General features: G+C 36.3%; 1 protein-coding gene across 3 annotated transcripts in view; it reads left to right on the forward strand.

Annotated features, from left to right (window-relative positions):
* The window catches only part of SLC10A7 (solute carrier family 10 member 7), a 253,234-nt gene that overhangs the window by 87,616 nt on the left and 147,547 nt on the right, over positions 1–18,071 (forward strand). Inside the window, exon 6 of one of the 3 annotated variants that reach the window (XM_030878163.2) lies at positions 17,927–18,004. The exons of the other annotated variants lie outside the window; for them this stretch is intronic. Coding sequence (XP_030734023.1) covers positions 17,927–17,941 — 15 coding nt within the window. The 3' untranslated portion in view covers positions 17,942–18,004. Of the gene's footprint in view, positions 1–17,926; positions 18,005–18,071 lie in introns of those variants that run through there. 3 annotated transcript variants of the gene reach the window in all.

Raw genomic sequence — 18,071 nt, forward strand, 5'->3', positions numbered from 1 at the left:
GGGAAGTTTTTCTCCTTTAAGAAGTTGGGTGCCATATAGTCTTAAAGGAAGTTTTTCTTTCTCTGCTGGAAATCACTCTTGTTGCTTCAAAGATCTGAGACCTCTTTTCTTGGGTTAAGCCTTTTCTTGGCATGATGTCACCCTTAAGCAGAATCATTTCCAGTAACCTTATTGTTTTTTTCTTTGTCTATTTGAATCATCCACTTTTAAGATACTGAGCTCCTCATTGCCAGAGCTCTAAGGGACACATACTTTGTAAATTTACTGTGGTCCTGTTTCAGAAACTGATTCTGTGTCTCCAGCTCACAGGGATGGACTCACATTAATCATACTCATAGATAATGATATTTCAAGCAGATTGCCAATTTATTAATTGAGAGTGGGAAAGATAATTATGAGAAGCTCTTAGACACTTGGGTTGATGCCTTCTCTCCTCATGGCTAAATTCACATGAGAAGGTATTTTAATAAGAATTTTACTTAAAAAAAAAAAGGGAAGTTTACTTGGTGGGACTGGAATTAGAGGAAGGAGAGATAGGGAGATAATTCCCAAGTTTGATTCTATCAGGCTGTTGTAAGTGAATGTGTCTGGCTCCACAACGAGGGTTATGTTGCCCTTGGAAACAGGTCCATCATTTGGATCAGGGATCTTCTTTCCTAGATGGTGCTTAGGTAGGTGTTCTTAAAAATTACTTCAAGGTACTTTCACTGCCTTCATTGCTGACTAGTTTCCCTTTTTATAGACTTACCATACCTTAAAGTGAAATCTTGCTGACATTGAAACGATTCTAATGTTTTAAAGTGATTTTGCATGTCTTTGCTGTAAAGGCATTTCCTTTATTTCCAAGTTCAAAGAGGGAAGAAATACAAATATAAAATCCCATTTTGTATCATCTATGGTTAAACTGACCGATAAGGTAGCTACAAGCTACATGCGGCTATTTAAAATTTAATTAGTTAAAATTAGACAAAATTAAACATTCAGTTCCCCAGTCACACATTTCAGGGATTCAGTAACCACAGTGACTGCTGGTTACTGTAATGAACAGTGCAGGATGCTGAACATTTTCATCGTTGCAGAAAGTTCTGTTGGACAACACCGAAGAGATGTTTAATTGACAAGATAGTTTGCATTATCTATTTTAATATAATTTGGTGTCTGATATCTTTATATGTCTTCATTTTGTATATGTATTTCAGATATAGTCCAACTTACTATTCCGATCTTCTTTAGTGAATTTGAAGTCGATCAACAGGGATTTTGTTGTTGTTAAGATAATTGTTGGTTATGTATCCAGCACTTAACTACTCTGCTTATTAACAAGTGCTCATGAATTTCATTTGCAATTCTCCTACAGTTACTGAGAGGACTGTTTACTTTGGAGTATTGGAAAAAACTCCAGTGCACAGCCAAAACATTTTTAAATGGTTATATTATAATTTTCATAATTTTGACTTGTAATGGTAGATTTCTTTCTTTTTCCAACACTTTGCTATTTTGATAAATTAATAAAGCTCATTCAGAAATGCTGACAGTGCCAGGAAAATAAATGCGTAAGAGATATCCTTTGGAAAATAGTACAATGTTGTAGCTAGAGGGGCCTGAAAGTCAATCCATTTTCAAAGTCTGAATATGATTTTATTTTTAATTTGTGTGCCTTCCTCTGCATTTAACAACTGTTCTCATGGGATTCTTAGAATTTTTTAAAATCTGCTTTACTCTTGTACATTTGAAAGATCATACTCAATAAGACTGGTCTTTCTTACCTGGTAGTTTAATGGGGTCAGTGATTTTCGAACATTTGGATTTCTTGATCAGTAAAATTTCAAAAGAAATTTTTGGGAGTGCCCAGTGTCTTTAATTCTTTATTTTGCCAAATAAGAACTACCATTTATTATCATTTTCAATCCATGGAAGAATGGACTTTTTTTTTTTTTTTTTTTTTTGCGATACGCGGGCCTCTCACTGTTGTGGCCTCTCCCGTTGCGGAGCACAGGCTCCGGACGCGCAGGCTCAGCGGCCATGGCTCACGGACGCAGCCGCTGCGCGGCATGTGGGATCTTCCCGGACCGGGGCATGAACCCTCGTCCCCTGCATCGGCAGACGGACTTTCAACCGCTGCGCCACCAGGGAAGCCCCAAGAATGGACATTTAAACATAAAACCTGAAAGGATGTATTTCAGACATCCTTGAATAAATTTAGCTTTATGATAGTCATACTACATTCTTCTTATTTTTCCCATTTATTCTTTTAGAGCTTCTGACTAGTCACAAGCCTAAGCTCTTCGCTGTAAATTACCAACCTTTGCTGGTTTTCTTCTTCTTTTTTTTTTTTTTTTTTGATATTTTTACCACCTCTATTTGGTATTTTGAATTATAATTTTGATATAGATTCTATGCTATTTGTTAGGCAAAGACTGTCTCTATTCAAGGAAATCCTATAATATAATCAGGCCAGTCAGAACATTTAATAAGTGGTAGTAATTTATCAAAAAGTTATTTAAGTCTCAACCATGGCAACTATTAACCAGATTTTCATTTGTCTGAGCTATACTCTAAGTTTGTCCAAGTTATAGTCTCTAGGGAGTAGGAAGAAATAGATATCTCTTCCAGAACTGGAGGGAGATGAAAACAAAGGAATTAAGACAAAGTAAATTCTTAAGTAGACCTAATAATTCATTTTCAGAGAAAAGTCTATTTGGGGAATATTTGGATAATACAGCTCACTTTTTAGGAACTTAGAATTTTAGAAAAAAATATGTAGTTTGGAAAATATTTTTTAAGGTAACATGTAATTCATATATATATAATTTTTACCAGTGGAATTTTTATGTGCTTGGTGGACTTGTGAAAGAACTTATTGGAGAGTATGTATATACACTCAAATAAATATTTTTTCATCCATATTCTTATACACAATTGTTCTTATCATTAGAAAAGGTCACTTGTTATTGAGTACTTTAGAGGTAATGGATTCAGTGTAGCTTCTGGGAGGCCAAGATGTCTCTGGGCACAGATCCTGCTCTCAGAGGGCTTACACTGTAGTAATCAAATACATACAAAAGTACATGTAAGAGAATAGCTACAGTATGCGCGACTGGGAATATTTCCCAGCAGAGATGGTATGAGAAGAAGCCTTGCAGAATAAATAGAATTTGGGAATGTAGTGATGCTCATTCCAGACTAAGGCTAAGGGGATCTTACTGTTACTGATTCTCTTGCAGAAGTCTACCTAGTAGGCTTAAGTTTTTGATGAGTTATAATGTTAGTGTCTTGTAGACAAAAATCTGGTATAATACAAAATAATAATCCAACAGGGATGAGTAATACATAGAAGGAGGCCTGGTCTAATATTTGTCATAGCTGAATTTCTGCAAGAAAGGTATAATTGACATGAAAAGCCTGCAAATTCATTTATTAGACATTCTAGTTACACTTTTACACATGGTTTAACTGTCGTAATATTCTTTTTAGGTAAATATAAAAGACAGTAGTCTCTATATATAGAAAATGAAAATGGTCTCTACATGTAGAATATTAATCTTTGCTTGCTTTGAAAATACTTTTTCTTTTAAAAAAGTTAAATAAGTAAAGACCTCATTTACTTTCATCAATATTATTGACATCTTAGTAGAACCCTATTAAACTTGGGCTATAGTATGGTCTCTATGTTGTATAAAATAAATATAAAATACATGAATTAAAGAAAAAGACTGATGTTTCATAGAACTTATGAAATATCACACATGATTGGGAGACAGTTATACCATGTAGGAGAAATTTTTCTTTTTGTTCCTCTTCTCTTTTTTTTTTATATAACTATATCTTTTATATATCTGTTCCTTTTCCAGAGATTTTCTTATATCTCTATTTGCAAAGATAAATTAGATCTTGGTCTTAGTTTGACTTAGTATTCTGAACTCTTTTCAATACCAAAAGCTATTGATTAATGACATGCTGTATACATATCCATGAATTCAGTTGAGTTACATTCAGTTGGGTGATGAAGAAAAGTATAAGACACAATTTCTGTTTAAGAGACTTAGTGTAATGGAGGAAATGAAACAGGCATAAGTAAAATGCTGGGAGAAAAACAAGAAAAAATATAATCAAGTGCTTAAATGTGTGGTACCATCAATTCAGAAAGGGAGAGCAAGACAGGGTAAAGTGATCAGGAAAGGATTCCTGGAGGATGTTCAATGTAAGATCTTTAAAATCGAGAACAAGCAGAGAAGGTCAACCTGAGAGTGGATATGGCCCAGCAAGGGCAGGGACCGTGCTATTTATGCTCATTGCTCTATCTCTATATGTAGATGTAATGGCAAATATAGTGCCTGGTACATAGTAGATGATCAATATGTAATGAATAAATAAATGAATGGGTAGATAAAACACAGTGAAAAGAGAGGTGTTTATGGGACTAAGCCAATTCTTGTTGGTGACTTGTAGAAATTATGTGAGATAGGTTAATGAAGAGCCTTGAATCGGAAGCAAATCTGGAACTTGATACCAGGTGAGGCATTATTGAGGTGTCTTCTAAGAGTATATCATGCCAAAAGTGGTATCTTAAGATAAGTGGCCTGGCAGCGGTGTGTTTGTTGGTGAGTTTGTATGTGAAAGACGAACGTACACCATTCTGAGTGTAGACAAACAGTGATGAACGCCCTGGCGAGAGCCTTTAAATTTTCTTACAAAGAAATAATCACAAGCACAAAAGAAAAAGGAAAAACTTTCTTAGCCATTTATTAAATTATTTAGACAGCTAATATTAACCTAGTGCCTACTGTATGAAGGTCCTGACATAGGAGTCTCACTACGAAGCTTTGAATCAAGGATACTTACCTCCTAGCACTGTTAAAAAGATTCAGTTAGATTGAGTCCCTGAGATGCTTAGCAGAATGTCTGGCACATGAGCAAGAATTATAAGAATTATAATTACTATTATCCAGCTTACTTTAGAAACCCTGACCGTCCTCATCCCTATGGCCAAAACCCTCTCTATAATCCTGTATTTAGACTTTTTATCTAGTCCCTAGAAACAGTATTTTCCTAAACCTCTGGACCCTTAAAAACAACAACATTTTTTAGTTAGAAACTCTGAAACTTATACAAAGTAGATGAGATAATATTAATGAATGTTGTGTACACATCTCTCAGCTTCAGTGATTGTTAACTCAGCCCACTCTTGTTTCCTCTACACTTGCATCCACTTTTCTTCTCTCAGGTATTATTTTGAAGCAAACGCCACACGTCTTCTCATTTCAACATGAATTTAATAGGTAAGGGCTCTCTTTATTAAACATAACTATGATGCTGTTTTCCCACTTACAGACTTTTACTGGTCCAGTTTTTCACGAAAGAGTTTGGGATATCTTTATGGTAGAAAGGGGCCAGGAAATGCAAGGAACATAGACAGGAGACTCAAGGATCTTAGGATTAAAGCTGTGGTGTCATGAAGAAAAACAGGGAATTTAAGCAAGAGACTAATTTTGAGTGAGATGACTAAGTTTGAATTGATACCTATTAGTTACATGGTGGTGGTGGGACGTTCAAAGGCAGGTGTCCAGGGATGGACATGATTGGAATCTGTTTTCCTTCATGAATGGAGGATACATGGATCTTAAACCAATATAGATTCTTTGGGGTTGATCATTAATGCACTTCCCTCTTTTTTTTTTTTTTTAAACTTTTGATCTCATCCTTTCTGTATCCCAGCCTTCACCTCTCTGTTGCCACTCCCCTCTACTCCTATACATTTTTTAACGTTACTTTTCTATTAATTGTGTTTATTTGAGTTGATTAGGTTAAAGTTTATTTTTTTATTAAAAATAGTTTGGCCCATCTGACAGTACTTAGAGTCAGTGATGATTAATAGGTAATGAATAAATATTCAAATGGGATGGATGATAGCTTCAATTTTGATTTTATAGTGATTTCAGCTTAAGATGTTTTTCAAAGGAAAAGTGTAAAATAGTATCATAGCCAAAGTTCCATCAAAGGGAGACAAATAGTTGCCACTGATTCCTGAAATTAAATTAGAACACAAATGCTCATAAATTCATAACTTTAATTCTTTTTTTAAGTTCTTAGCTTTCAAAGTACCTCTTCCTATTTCACTTTGAAAATAGTAAACAGTTTAGCTCATAGGCCAAAATAGAGGTCTTATTATTCTTTTTGATGCATAGATGTCATGACATTCATGCTAATTTTTGTTATGTGTGTTCATCAAGAGTGAGAATCAGGCTTATTTTAGCACCTGATTTGAGCCTGCAGCAGACTTTCATATTCGAATTAGAAATTTAGAGATGTGTATAGAAAGTGGAAGTATATATGGTTAGGACCTACTTCAGTTTTATAACAGGCTCATAATTATTAGCAATGGGATCCTTGCTGTTAACATTGGATGCTGGTTGAATGTTCTGTGATAATTTATAGGGTTGATTACTCCAGCTTCAAGTGGAACCTTAGAAAGAAGAGCAGCAAATGGTAAATCTCTGTGATGGTCCCTGGAGTAGCATTTCAGTTTGAGGCTCTGAGTTATGTAGGTCTCAACCTCTTTTCCTCCCCTGGCCTTTCCTGTGGCTCATCATCATCATCATCATCCGTTCAGATCATGCCTGTTCAGAAATCACAGGTCCCCAGGGAGGGGAGAGTGGGGAGAGTCCTGTTATAAGCACACTCGCTGCAAACCTTTCACCTTGCTGTCAAGGTGACAAATGTTTGTCCTTAAGGGAACACTGGAGGTTAAATCACCAGTGTTTCTCTCACTTATCTTCTTTCCCGTACTACCAAAGCTCTTAGCCAAATTTATAGCAAAAAGAATCTCAGAAAATTTGGCTCCTCATGACCTTTATTCACCTTGTGCAGAGATATGTTTTGTGTAAGCTCAAAGTACTGACTATGTTATGCATTGGGGGCTGAGTAATTAGAATTTCCTAAAAGTCATTATGTAAGTACATTTTCATTGCAGGGCTTATTCAGAAGGAAAAGATATGGGAAAGAAATATTTAAATTTTGAGAGATAGTATTGGGAGCTTTGCAAATATAATTGTGATAAGGTGAGCAATGCCTTCTTTTTACATCAGCATGTGTTAAGGGTGTACACATCCTCACATGAAGAGACACCAAGACATGCATTAACCCCAGAAATGGAAGTTGCTCTGGATTTCTCCCTCTCTTTTTTGGCCCATTCCATTCCATTCTCTTTATAGCAGTGAGAATGATCTTGAACCATGTAAATTGATATGACATTTTCCTGCTTAAAATCCTTCAGTGTTTCTTAGAATAAATACCAAAATTCCTTATATGGCTTACAAGGGCCTGCATGATCTATGCCTTGCCTTCCTCTCCAGCTTCATCCCATGCCACCTTCTTCACCCACAAGGCAGCTTCCATGTAGATATAGTTGAGTTTCTCCAGTTCATTCATCCAACAAATACTTTATTGAGCACGTACTCTATATTGAGGCTATGGAAATCTATAAAACAGACAAAAACTCATGGAGCTTACATTCTAGTGAGGGACTATAACAACTAAAATATATAGATTTGAGACTAAACGTATATATTACATGTATATATATTCTATGTGTATATATATTTCATGTGATCATTACATATTCATTTTATATTATATATTTTAGTTATCTATATATTTTAGTTATATCTATATGTGTGTATATGTCATATGGAGAAAATGGAGAAAAATGAAGCAGGAAGGGAGAAAGACAGGAGGAAGCTAGAGGGTTGCAGTTTTTTTAAAAGGTGATAGGTGACTGTCTCACTTAGAATGTTTCAACAGAGACGTGAAGCAGCTGAGGGAGAAAGCCATGAGAATATTTGGGAAAATAGTGTCCATATAAAGAGAATGTCTCCAAAGTTTAAAGGGCCAGGCAGGAGAAGGGCCAGAATAGGGTGGGCAATAGAGATAAATTCAGATATGTGACAAGGGGCCAGATTATATGTGGGCCATTGAAAGACCTTTGAGTTTAAATCTAAATAAGATGGTGTATTAGTCAACTTGAGCTGCCATAACAAAATGCCGTGGACTGGGTGGCTTAAGAGAGAGAGAGAGAGAAAGAGGGATTGGATCTGGTGTCTCTCTTCTGATACAACACTAGTCCTTTGGATTAGGGCCCCGTCCTTATGACCTCATTTAACCTAGTTACCTCTCAAAGGCCATATCTCCAAATACAGTCACATTAGGGGTTAGGGCTTCAACATAGGAATTTTAGGGGAACAGAATTCAATTCATAGCAGATGGGAAAACATTTGAGAGTTCTGAGCAGACCAATAACATAATCTCAATGACCACTTTGTTGAGAATGGACTGTAGGATTAAGGGCAGGAGCAGAGGAACCAGTTAGGAAATGGTTGCGCTAGTTCAGCCAAAAGATGAGAGTGGCTGGAACCCAGGTGATAGCTACTGAACCAAGCTTATTACAGCTTTGCGCATTCTCACAGGCTGTTCCCTGGATTGCTTATATGTATATAGTATCTTATGAATGTCAGAGCTCTTGTACATATATTTTCTCAGGCAAGCACCATGCCTCTCCTGTGAGGCAAGCACAGTATTGTGAGACTGGAGTTTTGAATGAGACTAATTCTGGAGCAACTTCCTGGGTGTGTATTTCCCTATGTGCGTTCAATCCCTGAGAATCGCAAATGTGCCTACCTTGTATAGTGTTGTGCAGATTAAATGAAACATTCTTTGTTAAATGTTTAGTAGAGTGGCACACTAGTAAGTAATAAATACTAGTTGTCATTATGTTTGTCATTTAATAGATAATGAAATTGAGTCAGAAAAGTCCATTAGTTTGTCCAGTTACCTAGCTAGTAATGAGAAGAAACACAGCTAGAATCCAGTTCTTATTATTTCTCATACAGTCTGCTTTCCATTATATTTTGTAGCTGAAGGAGTTCTATTTTAAACCAGAGCATAGTTTAAGTTATAGAAGGTAGTAAAAGTTTCTTTTAAAATACTCTATAATTTGAACTTTGCAGTATTCCATCCTGACCAACATTCCTTCCTTCTGATGGCATTTCCCCATGTATCTAATTTTTCATAAAGTTTAGCTTTGTTTCCTTAAAGTAGTCCAAGAGTTTGAACCTCCTTTGAATTATCAAATAATTCCTTCTCTGGAAATTGCTTAATTTCTATTGTTTTTTCGACTGTTCACTGTTTACTGTTTACACTCGGAATTAAAGTTCTGATTCTGTGAATGTTAAATTAAGACTTTAAGGAGATATATGCTCCCCCCCACCCCATAGAGAAGTTCAAATGGTCCTTCAGAATCCCTTTCAATTCAATCTGGTAGAAAAATTTTTAATTCATTTGTTTAAGAAAATTTTACTTAATATGTACTGTATGCCTAGGACTAAGCTAGACATTAGCAGTAGAGTGGTCAATAAGCCAGGCATGGTCCTTGTCCAGATGGAGTCTACACTCAAATAGGGAAGTGAACAAGAGATGAAGTAATTACATTATAATTTTAATTATGAAGGAAATAAGCAGAGCGATGATAAAGCAGAAATTGTTCCATTTTAGTCCAGTTCTTTCTTCAACTACTCCCCATTTTTCCTCTTCTCCTAAGATAATGTTTTTTATCAGAGAAACTCGTTCTTTTAAGTTTTTTGCTCAAGTCATCCATATGAAGTTGTTTAATACAGGACAAATAATGTGAGTCATTGTTAATAGATACACAGTCAAAATTTGGCTGACATTTATGTTGACATACACAAAACTTTAGCCTAGGTCACATTAGGGACACTAAGCTAGAAGAGTATCATTTTAATAGCAGCACAATAATAACTAGTTTAGAAGAGATATTTGTGTACTTTACAAATGATATCAGTCATTGCATTTAACTTTTTACTTTCCTTTGTTCCTAAAACAGATACTCATTGCAGAAAAGTGTTGATGCTCTTATTTTTGCTGTAAAAAATTTATGTTTAAAGATGTATGTGATAAAGAATGATGATTAGTAACTTGTTTTAAAATTACCTTTGGATAAGGTAAAGGAAAATGCCTTCCAGAAGATCATGGGAGTTCCTCCCTATCTCTTTTAGGCCAAGTAATTATATTCCATCATGCAATTTTTTTTTTTTTTTGGTTAGAGGGACAGAGTAAAGATAAAAGACAGCCATAGAAATAACAGCCTACTTCACAGCTGACTGAAGCAGGTGTTAGAAATGCAGATGAAGCATGTTGACTAAAGACTATACAAATTTGAAGTGAAAATGCCACTGGTCTGCATTGCAGCGTTCTGCACATACGAAGTTTCAGGCAGTTCAATTATTCATTGTATTGTGTGAACTAGTTCAGGAGTTAGGGAAAAGGTGCCTTTTACATTTAAACTGTTTCTTCCCCTTCTTCCTTTTATCTGTACTTGACAAGCAAAATGAACTTCATTTTGTAAGTTTTGTTCCAGCAAGTGACTTACATCTCTATGTGTAAAAAAAAATATACACCCAGGAACAGATAACTCACAGGTTTAAGGGACGATATAAAACAATAGAAACTGGAAATTGTTTTTCTTTCTCATTTTTGTTATAATGAAAGCCACTAAAGACAAATAAATGCAAAAGTAGCTTTCTAATTGTCATTACCATCAACCTCACCATGAACTATTTCTCAAGTCCCTGTGTGTGCATTATTCCGTGCTGGGTAAGAAGATTTAAAAAAAAAATAAGCCATTTGTTCTATAATCTTATAATTAAGACTCCTGTTTTTTTTAAAAGGTAGAACTGAGATATTTTTAAACATTTAATATGTAATTTTAAAGCAGACTTACATTTTAAGGGAAATATCACAATTCCTGGAATTATTTCTACTCTCATTTTGGCTCATTTTGCGTTTTGGTCTCAAAGGCTGGTTAACCTTGCTACAGGTTACCACACTGGTACCTAGAGACTGATACTAGTGTCAAAACACCTGCTTTTGGTGAACTTAGAGCACTTCAGGACACCCAAAGAGGTTTTATGTATGTCAAGGAGAAAAGCATAAACACCTCATTTTAAAGGTGAAGAAGCTAGGAACAAGATATGCTTTTGTTTCTTTCCTTCTGTCTCTCTCCTTTCCTCCCTCCCTCCCTTCCTTCCTTCCTTCCTTTCTTCCTCGGTTGAGACTCAAAGTTTTGGAACTGCTAAAATTTTGACTCTGTGTCAATGTATAGGTGTAAATTATCTTTCTTTTGGCTCTGAAGACAAAAAGCTTCAGCGTCTATGCTTTGTGGCCTCGTGGTAGCAAGACGGCTGCTGCAGCTTCAGGCATTGTGAGTTGTTCAAGGTAGGATGGAAGGGGAAAGGCATTGCTGGGAAGCTTTCTTCTCATCTCTGTCCTTCTAATAAGTAAGAACAAACATTCCCAAGAGGCTCTCAGCAGACTTGCTCTAATCTTTCATTGGTCAGAGCTCAATCACAGGGTTACTGCTAGCTCTAAGGAAAGAAGACAGGTAGGGTATCAAACGGAGCAGAGTTTGGCTTAGAACTATGCTTCTTGAGCCCTTCCTTTCATGACACATCCTAGGGGTAAAAAGAGTGTTCCTGCGGCTCTAGGTCCTGCACTTTTGCCCTGAGGGTTAAAGGGAGTCAAAACTTGGCTATCTGTGGTGCATTTAAGACTCATATTGGTTGGAAATGACTAGTTTAGACTAGTAATGAGTCACATCCTAGATTAGACATATTGTTGCTCTAAAGAAAACAGGGTTCTATTAGCATATAAGATGAAGTGGCTTTTAGGTAACCAATCAATAGAGCCTGACACAGTAGCTGTTTCCTTAAATAAGTTACATTTGATCTTGGAATATGTTGTGTTTGGATTTGAATAAATGTGTATCTGTTACTCTGGGGAGTTACTTTTTTTCCCCTTTCATAGTGAAACTATTATATACTGTGAAGGAGGCTTGTAGCTGTAAAGTTGACTTCTTTTTTTCAGGTATACTTTCAGCGTCACTTGCGATAATATGACTTCTGCATACGTTGAGTTATGCTGGCAGTTGTAAAGAGAAAGTGAGGGGTGGGAAAGGGCCTATCACCAAAGTGAACCAGGTTTATACGTGAGAGACCGGAAGTGCATCGTAAGGAAAGCTCCTAGGAACCAGGCACTGAGCAGATCGGTGGTAGCTAGCTGCTTACATGTCAAACTGCAACGGCTGCTCTGGCAGATCCTTAGGTCTCCAGTGTAGTCAGTTTGGATGCTCCTTGGAAGTCGGCTGTAGCTGAGAGTGGAGCTCAGGTAGAAGCTGCATCGGAAGTGAGTTTCAGGGGTTGATAAGGCTTTACTCTGCAAAGCACTGATGAAGAGCTTATGGATGAGGTGAAACTTATGGTGAAGCGTTAATTCTTCTATGCTCCAAAATAAATAGATGGAGTACCTAAGGTAGAGACAGATTAGTTTGTATATTAGGTATTTCGTGATAGTTTTAAAAACCAAATTTCCTCTAGAGCAAGAGTTTCTTAGCCTGAAGACTTGGAGTCCTAGTACGTTCTGAAAATTTATATTCAAAATTTATTCTGTAATTGTATATGGATTTTTATAGAGAGCAAGGCCATAGCTTTCATCAGATTTTCAAAGATTAAAAACAGAGAATCTGTTGAATGCTTAAATAACCCAGACTTGAAGCAGTTTTCCAGGTCTCATTAAGAGTTATTTTAAGAGAACTGCAACTTCTAATTGTTCTATGACCTGATAATCTGTTTAAACAGTAATTTCTCTTTGATGTATATGGTGCTTTACAGTATGTGCAGTAGATGGCATAAGTGGTTTTATGGAAAAGATATGTTTTTCTGTAAAATATTCATCAGTCCTGAGTCTACGAAATGCAGTTTTTCTCTTGAGGAAGATAAAATATATTGCATGAGGTGACCAAAATTAGGCAGTGTTTTTGTAAGTGATATTGCAAAGGAACGTAAAACTCTTTCTTTTACCTTCAAGATTATGTAGCGTTAAGGGTAAATTAGTTATAATAGTCAAATGCTTAATTATTTACTAGTGCTTCCGGAATTTGAATACCCAATGTATTTGGATATTTACCTACTTAGACTTTTAATCATAGCAAAATAGTGGTAGATGATGGATAGGTAGGTAGACAGATAGAAAGATAGATAGATATAAAAAAGAACTATTTTTCTCTATTCTAAAACAATTCTCAGTTCTACGTTGCCTTCAAAGTTACTCCCACCCTTTAGATACGTGTGTGTTTAAATAATATGCCCCCTGTGGACGAAGCTGACAGCATTTTGCAAATTGATTTTCTATCTGTAATATTCTAACCGTATCTCAAACGTCCTTAAAGCCCTTTTCATCATTTCTCTGACTCCATTATTTATGGCAGCATCTCAAAATTTAGTTTTCCCTGTAAATTTCATTATTGTGGTTACCAATTCATTATAAAATGATCAGAGGAGTAGGAGAGGGGGAAGAGGAATTGACATATGAGGACAAAGTGAAAGATTAGGAGTCTTTGGCCTGGAAAGTAGAAATCTATCAAATCATGAATGGCATGGGTAGGGTGAACATGGACCAAGATGCTAGATCTGGAAACAGAAAGATGGAAGGACATTCTTGAAACTCTCTTGAAACATAAGAAGTGGAGCTACTTAACAGGGACAGAAAAGTAATTTTTAAAAGCTTTGGGTGAATTTATTTTCAAACCAAAGAGAAATTAAGATGTAGCAAATCTTCCTGTAAACTCTGAACATATCCTAAGTAATTGTAAATGTTATTATGCTAAACAAGGCCTCCTATTTTTTTTTTATCATGTTCTCTGGGACATCCTTTAGAAACAGAATTTTATGTTGATTAGGCAAGAGGAGGTCAAATCTGACCTAGAAAGAAGGATGTGGTCCTATGTTCTTTTCATATGCAATTGGCAAACGAGATTGGTGATAGCCCAAACCACTGCAACGTACATCAGTGAAGACTACATCTTCAGTTTATTCTGACAGTGATATGTCAACGAATTCATTCTCTGTAAAGAAAGTGCTTTCAGTATCCGAAGTTCACCATAACAAAGGGGCAAAATATACACAAGGATGTTTTTATCTTTAATATATAAACAATTCTTATAGATAAAGAAGAAACAAATACATATCCCAGGAGGAAAATGAGCAAAGATCTTTAACTGGCCATTCACAGAGGAACAACTATGGATGAGCAATAAACCTATGAAAAGATGAACAACCGCACTGCCAGTCAGATCAGTGCAAATAAAAAATATTTTCCATCTATAAAATTGGCAGAGTTGAACAAGATTGACAGGACCTATTATTGGTAAGAAGGGAAAGACTTAGAAATACACACTGGTGGTAGGTGTGTACGTATATACAATCTTTCTAGATGGTAGTTTCACAGTGTGAAGCAAAATCGAAAACACTTAAAATAATAACAGCAATAATAATAGCATCTATCAAAGCTACCCTGAACTTGGAGCTGTGCTAAACATTTAGCATGTATTATATTTTTTCTCACAATAATTATTATTACTCCTATATTATAAATGAGGAAACCAGAACTTAAAGAGTTTGAGTTCCCCCTTCCCCCAGAGTGATATAGCTATTAAGTGATGAAGACTAGATTTGAACTTATATCTTTCTAACTCCAGATTCCACAGCTACTATGTAGTTCAGCCTGCTCTTGGTGGGTCCGTTCCAGTGCTAGGAATTTATATCAAAGAGACAATCGTCAGGACTTCCCTGGCGGTCCAATGATTAAGACTGTGCCTTCCAGTTCAGGGGGTGCGGGTTCGATCCCCAGTTGGGGAGCTAAGATCCCACATGCCTCATGGCCAAAAAACCAAAACATAAAACAGAAGTGATATTGTAACAAATTCAATAAAGACTTAAAAAAAAATGGTCCACATCAAAAAGAAATCTTAAAAAAAAAAAAGAGACAATCATCAATGCCCAAGTTGTATGTACAAGAATGTTACATACCTTCATATTTAGGTGAGAAGTATACATGCACCTACATGAAATGTAGCTTGGGCATATTCAAGGCAGTTAATGGGAACTGAGACCACTGAAGAAACTTGGGAACCTAAAAGGTGCCCCCTCAGTCAGAGGGTTACTGGAAAAAAACCTACTCATTGGCCAAGATAAGTGATAGTGTTGTCCTAGGCTGGGAGTTTGAATGGAAGAAAAGGAATCTCCTGTGAACAATGGAAACTCAAAGCCTGTTCTACAGGTGGTTGTGGAGTATGAATTTATACTATTTTTATGGGTCCAGAAACTCCAAGCCTAGAAATTAATCTAAAAACTAATTTCAGACAGGAGTTCCAAAAAGAGAGAATTTTTTAGAATTAGAAGATATGAATCCCTAGATTGAAGAAGTTCACCAAGTCCCAAGTAGAATGAGTATAAATGAGTCAGAATAAAAGTTCAATACAACACAGACTACTAAGACTGCAACTACTACTAATAGTACCAGCAAACACTTATATAGTGGTCACTTCGTGCTGGGTAATCATCTAAGTGCTTTATATACATATTAACTCACTTATTTATGGATAGTAACTTACAATTTTTCCTATTTTATTGAAGAGGAAAATAAGGCACAAAGAAGTTACTGAATTTTCTTAAAGCCATTCAGCTACTTTGTGGCCAAACGGGATTTGAACCCGTATAATCTGGCTCCCAAGTTTGTGCTCTTAACCACTGCACACAGTGCTCAAGGAGAAAATCTTCAAAACAACCGGAGAGAAAAGACAACTTTCTAAAGCAACAACAACTAGTCTGGCAGCTGACTTCTCTAAAGCAGTAAGAGAGGACAAAATAAAATGGAATATCTTCAGGTGCTGTGGGAAAATGGCCACCTCCCTGCCCCCGAAGATTATTGACAGTCATTCAAGAGTGAGGCTGAGTTCTTCTTCCTGTCCTCCTCCTATTTCTTTTCCTTTCCTCATCATTTATTTAAAAAATAATTTGGGTTCCCTTCCCTCCTCTTGAGGCAGCTGGGGTTAGGGTGCCTTCAGGTCCAGGGCTGAGGAGGCAGCCAGGACCAAGAGGGCTGGTCAGTGCTCAAGCTGAGGAGGCGACTGGGGCTGGGTTTTGGGTGGAGGTAAGACTGAAGAGGCCGCCGGGGCTGAGAGGGTCAGGATAGCCATTGTATGTAGGAGGTATGGGGATATGACTAAATTGAGGGTACTCAGTGCTAAAAATGTGTGATCTCACTTTTATGTGGAATTTAAAAAATAAAACAAACTAGTGAGTATAACAAAAAACAAGCAGACTCACAGACCTAGAGAAGAAACTAGTGGTTCCATTGGGGAGAGGGGATGGGGGAGGAGCAAGGTAGGGGTAGAGGATTAAGAGGTACAAACTACTATGTATAAAATAAGCTACAAGGATGTACAACACAGGGAATATAGCCAGTATTTTGTAGTAACTATTAATAGATTATAACCTTTAAAAATTGTGAATCACTATACAGTACACCTGTAACTTATGTAATATTGTACCTCAACTATATTTCAATTAAAAAAACTTAAAAAAATGATGAGGCCATGTCAGAAGTTATACAGGAGCCAACTTGAAAGGACATGCACTGGTCAAATTTGGAATTACTTGAGCATCAAAATAAATAATGATTGTAAAAGATTATACTCCACTGAATAAAATAGGAACCCAGGAGTCCATACTAATATCAATAAATAAATGAATAAACAAATCAATGGGGAGAATTCCAGGCTATAAACATAGAAAGAATGATGGAGTTAGGAAATCACCATTTGGCACTGCTGTAGAAGTAATATGCATAATTGATTCAGGCATGAATCATCCATGGAGGTTAAAACTAGCTCTTGAAAGTTAATGAAGGAACAGGGTGGTAGTATTCTCAAAGTATTTTAATTAAAAAGGGGGAAACAGTAACTTCACTGAGGAGAAACCTAGAAGATAACCACCTTTAAACCAAATGAGCAAAGTGAACATCCCCGGTAGTGGGGCAAATGGACATCATTGCCGCCGAATGTGGTACATTAAGAAGAGTATAGCGTCACTTCTGAGGCATTCCTGTCAAAATGCATCACCTGAATTTAATCATGAGAACGACACAGAGAAACCCAAATAGGGGGACACTCTGCGAAATAACTGGCCTGTACTCTTCAAAAATACCAAGGTTATAAAAAGCATGGAAAGATTAAGGAATTGTTCTAGATAAAGAGACATGACAACTAAGTGCAAAATATGACTAGATTGGGACAGTTGGGTGAAGTTTGATGGGACTGGATTGATGGTAGATGGTGGTATCATTATCAAGATAATTTCCTGATTTAGCAGGTTTTACTGTGGTTGTATATGGGAGTGTCCTTGTCTTTTAGGAAATACGCTCTGAAGTGTTAATGGTGTATCACGTCTGCAACTTACACTCAGTTGGTTCTGAAGATAATGATTGTGTGTGTGCGTGCGTGTGTGCATGCTTGAGTGTGTATGCCTGTTCATACCTCTTTTGTGGTGGTTGTGTAGATGTAAATTTTTATTTCATTCTAAACAGGTCTGCATACTATGTAACCCTTTAACCTGGTTTCTAAAAATGTTTCATAAAGTTTCTATTGATCTAGTTTTGAGCTTAGTTGACCTTTGCAATCTCAACAAAAAATACTGATTCAGAGTACCCCAAATCACAAATTTATTACATTTATACATTTTTTACTTATTATTTTCACATAGTTTCTTTCTATTTATTTGCTTTGTAGTTTTTGTTTCTAATTTTTTATTGAGATATAGTTGATGTACGATAGTATATAAGTTCATAATTTCTCATTAGTCTAATATATTTTAAACATATGCAATCCACTCCTTGGTGTTTTATAATGAGAAAATAATGGTATTTAGAGTCAGACAGACTTGGTTTTACACCCCATTTCTGCTTCTGTCTAGCTGTTTGAATGTGGGCAAAATTCTCATGGGTTTTTTTTTTTGGTTCACAGTTTCCTCATCCATAGGCAACTCAGGATTGTTGTCAGGAACAAATGTGGAAACATGAAAAGCCTAAGCAGAGTTGCTGGCATGTAAGAGACATGCAGTAAGCATTGCCTTTCCTCACTTCATTCTTCCTCCTCTCACCAAAATCAT

This window comes from Globicephala melas, chromosome 5 (assembly GCF_963455315.2).
Source record: "Globicephala melas chromosome 5, mGloMel1.2, whole genome shotgun sequence".
Taxonomy (NCBI): domain Eukaryota; kingdom Metazoa; phylum Chordata; class Mammalia; order Artiodactyla; family Delphinidae; genus Globicephala; species Globicephala melas.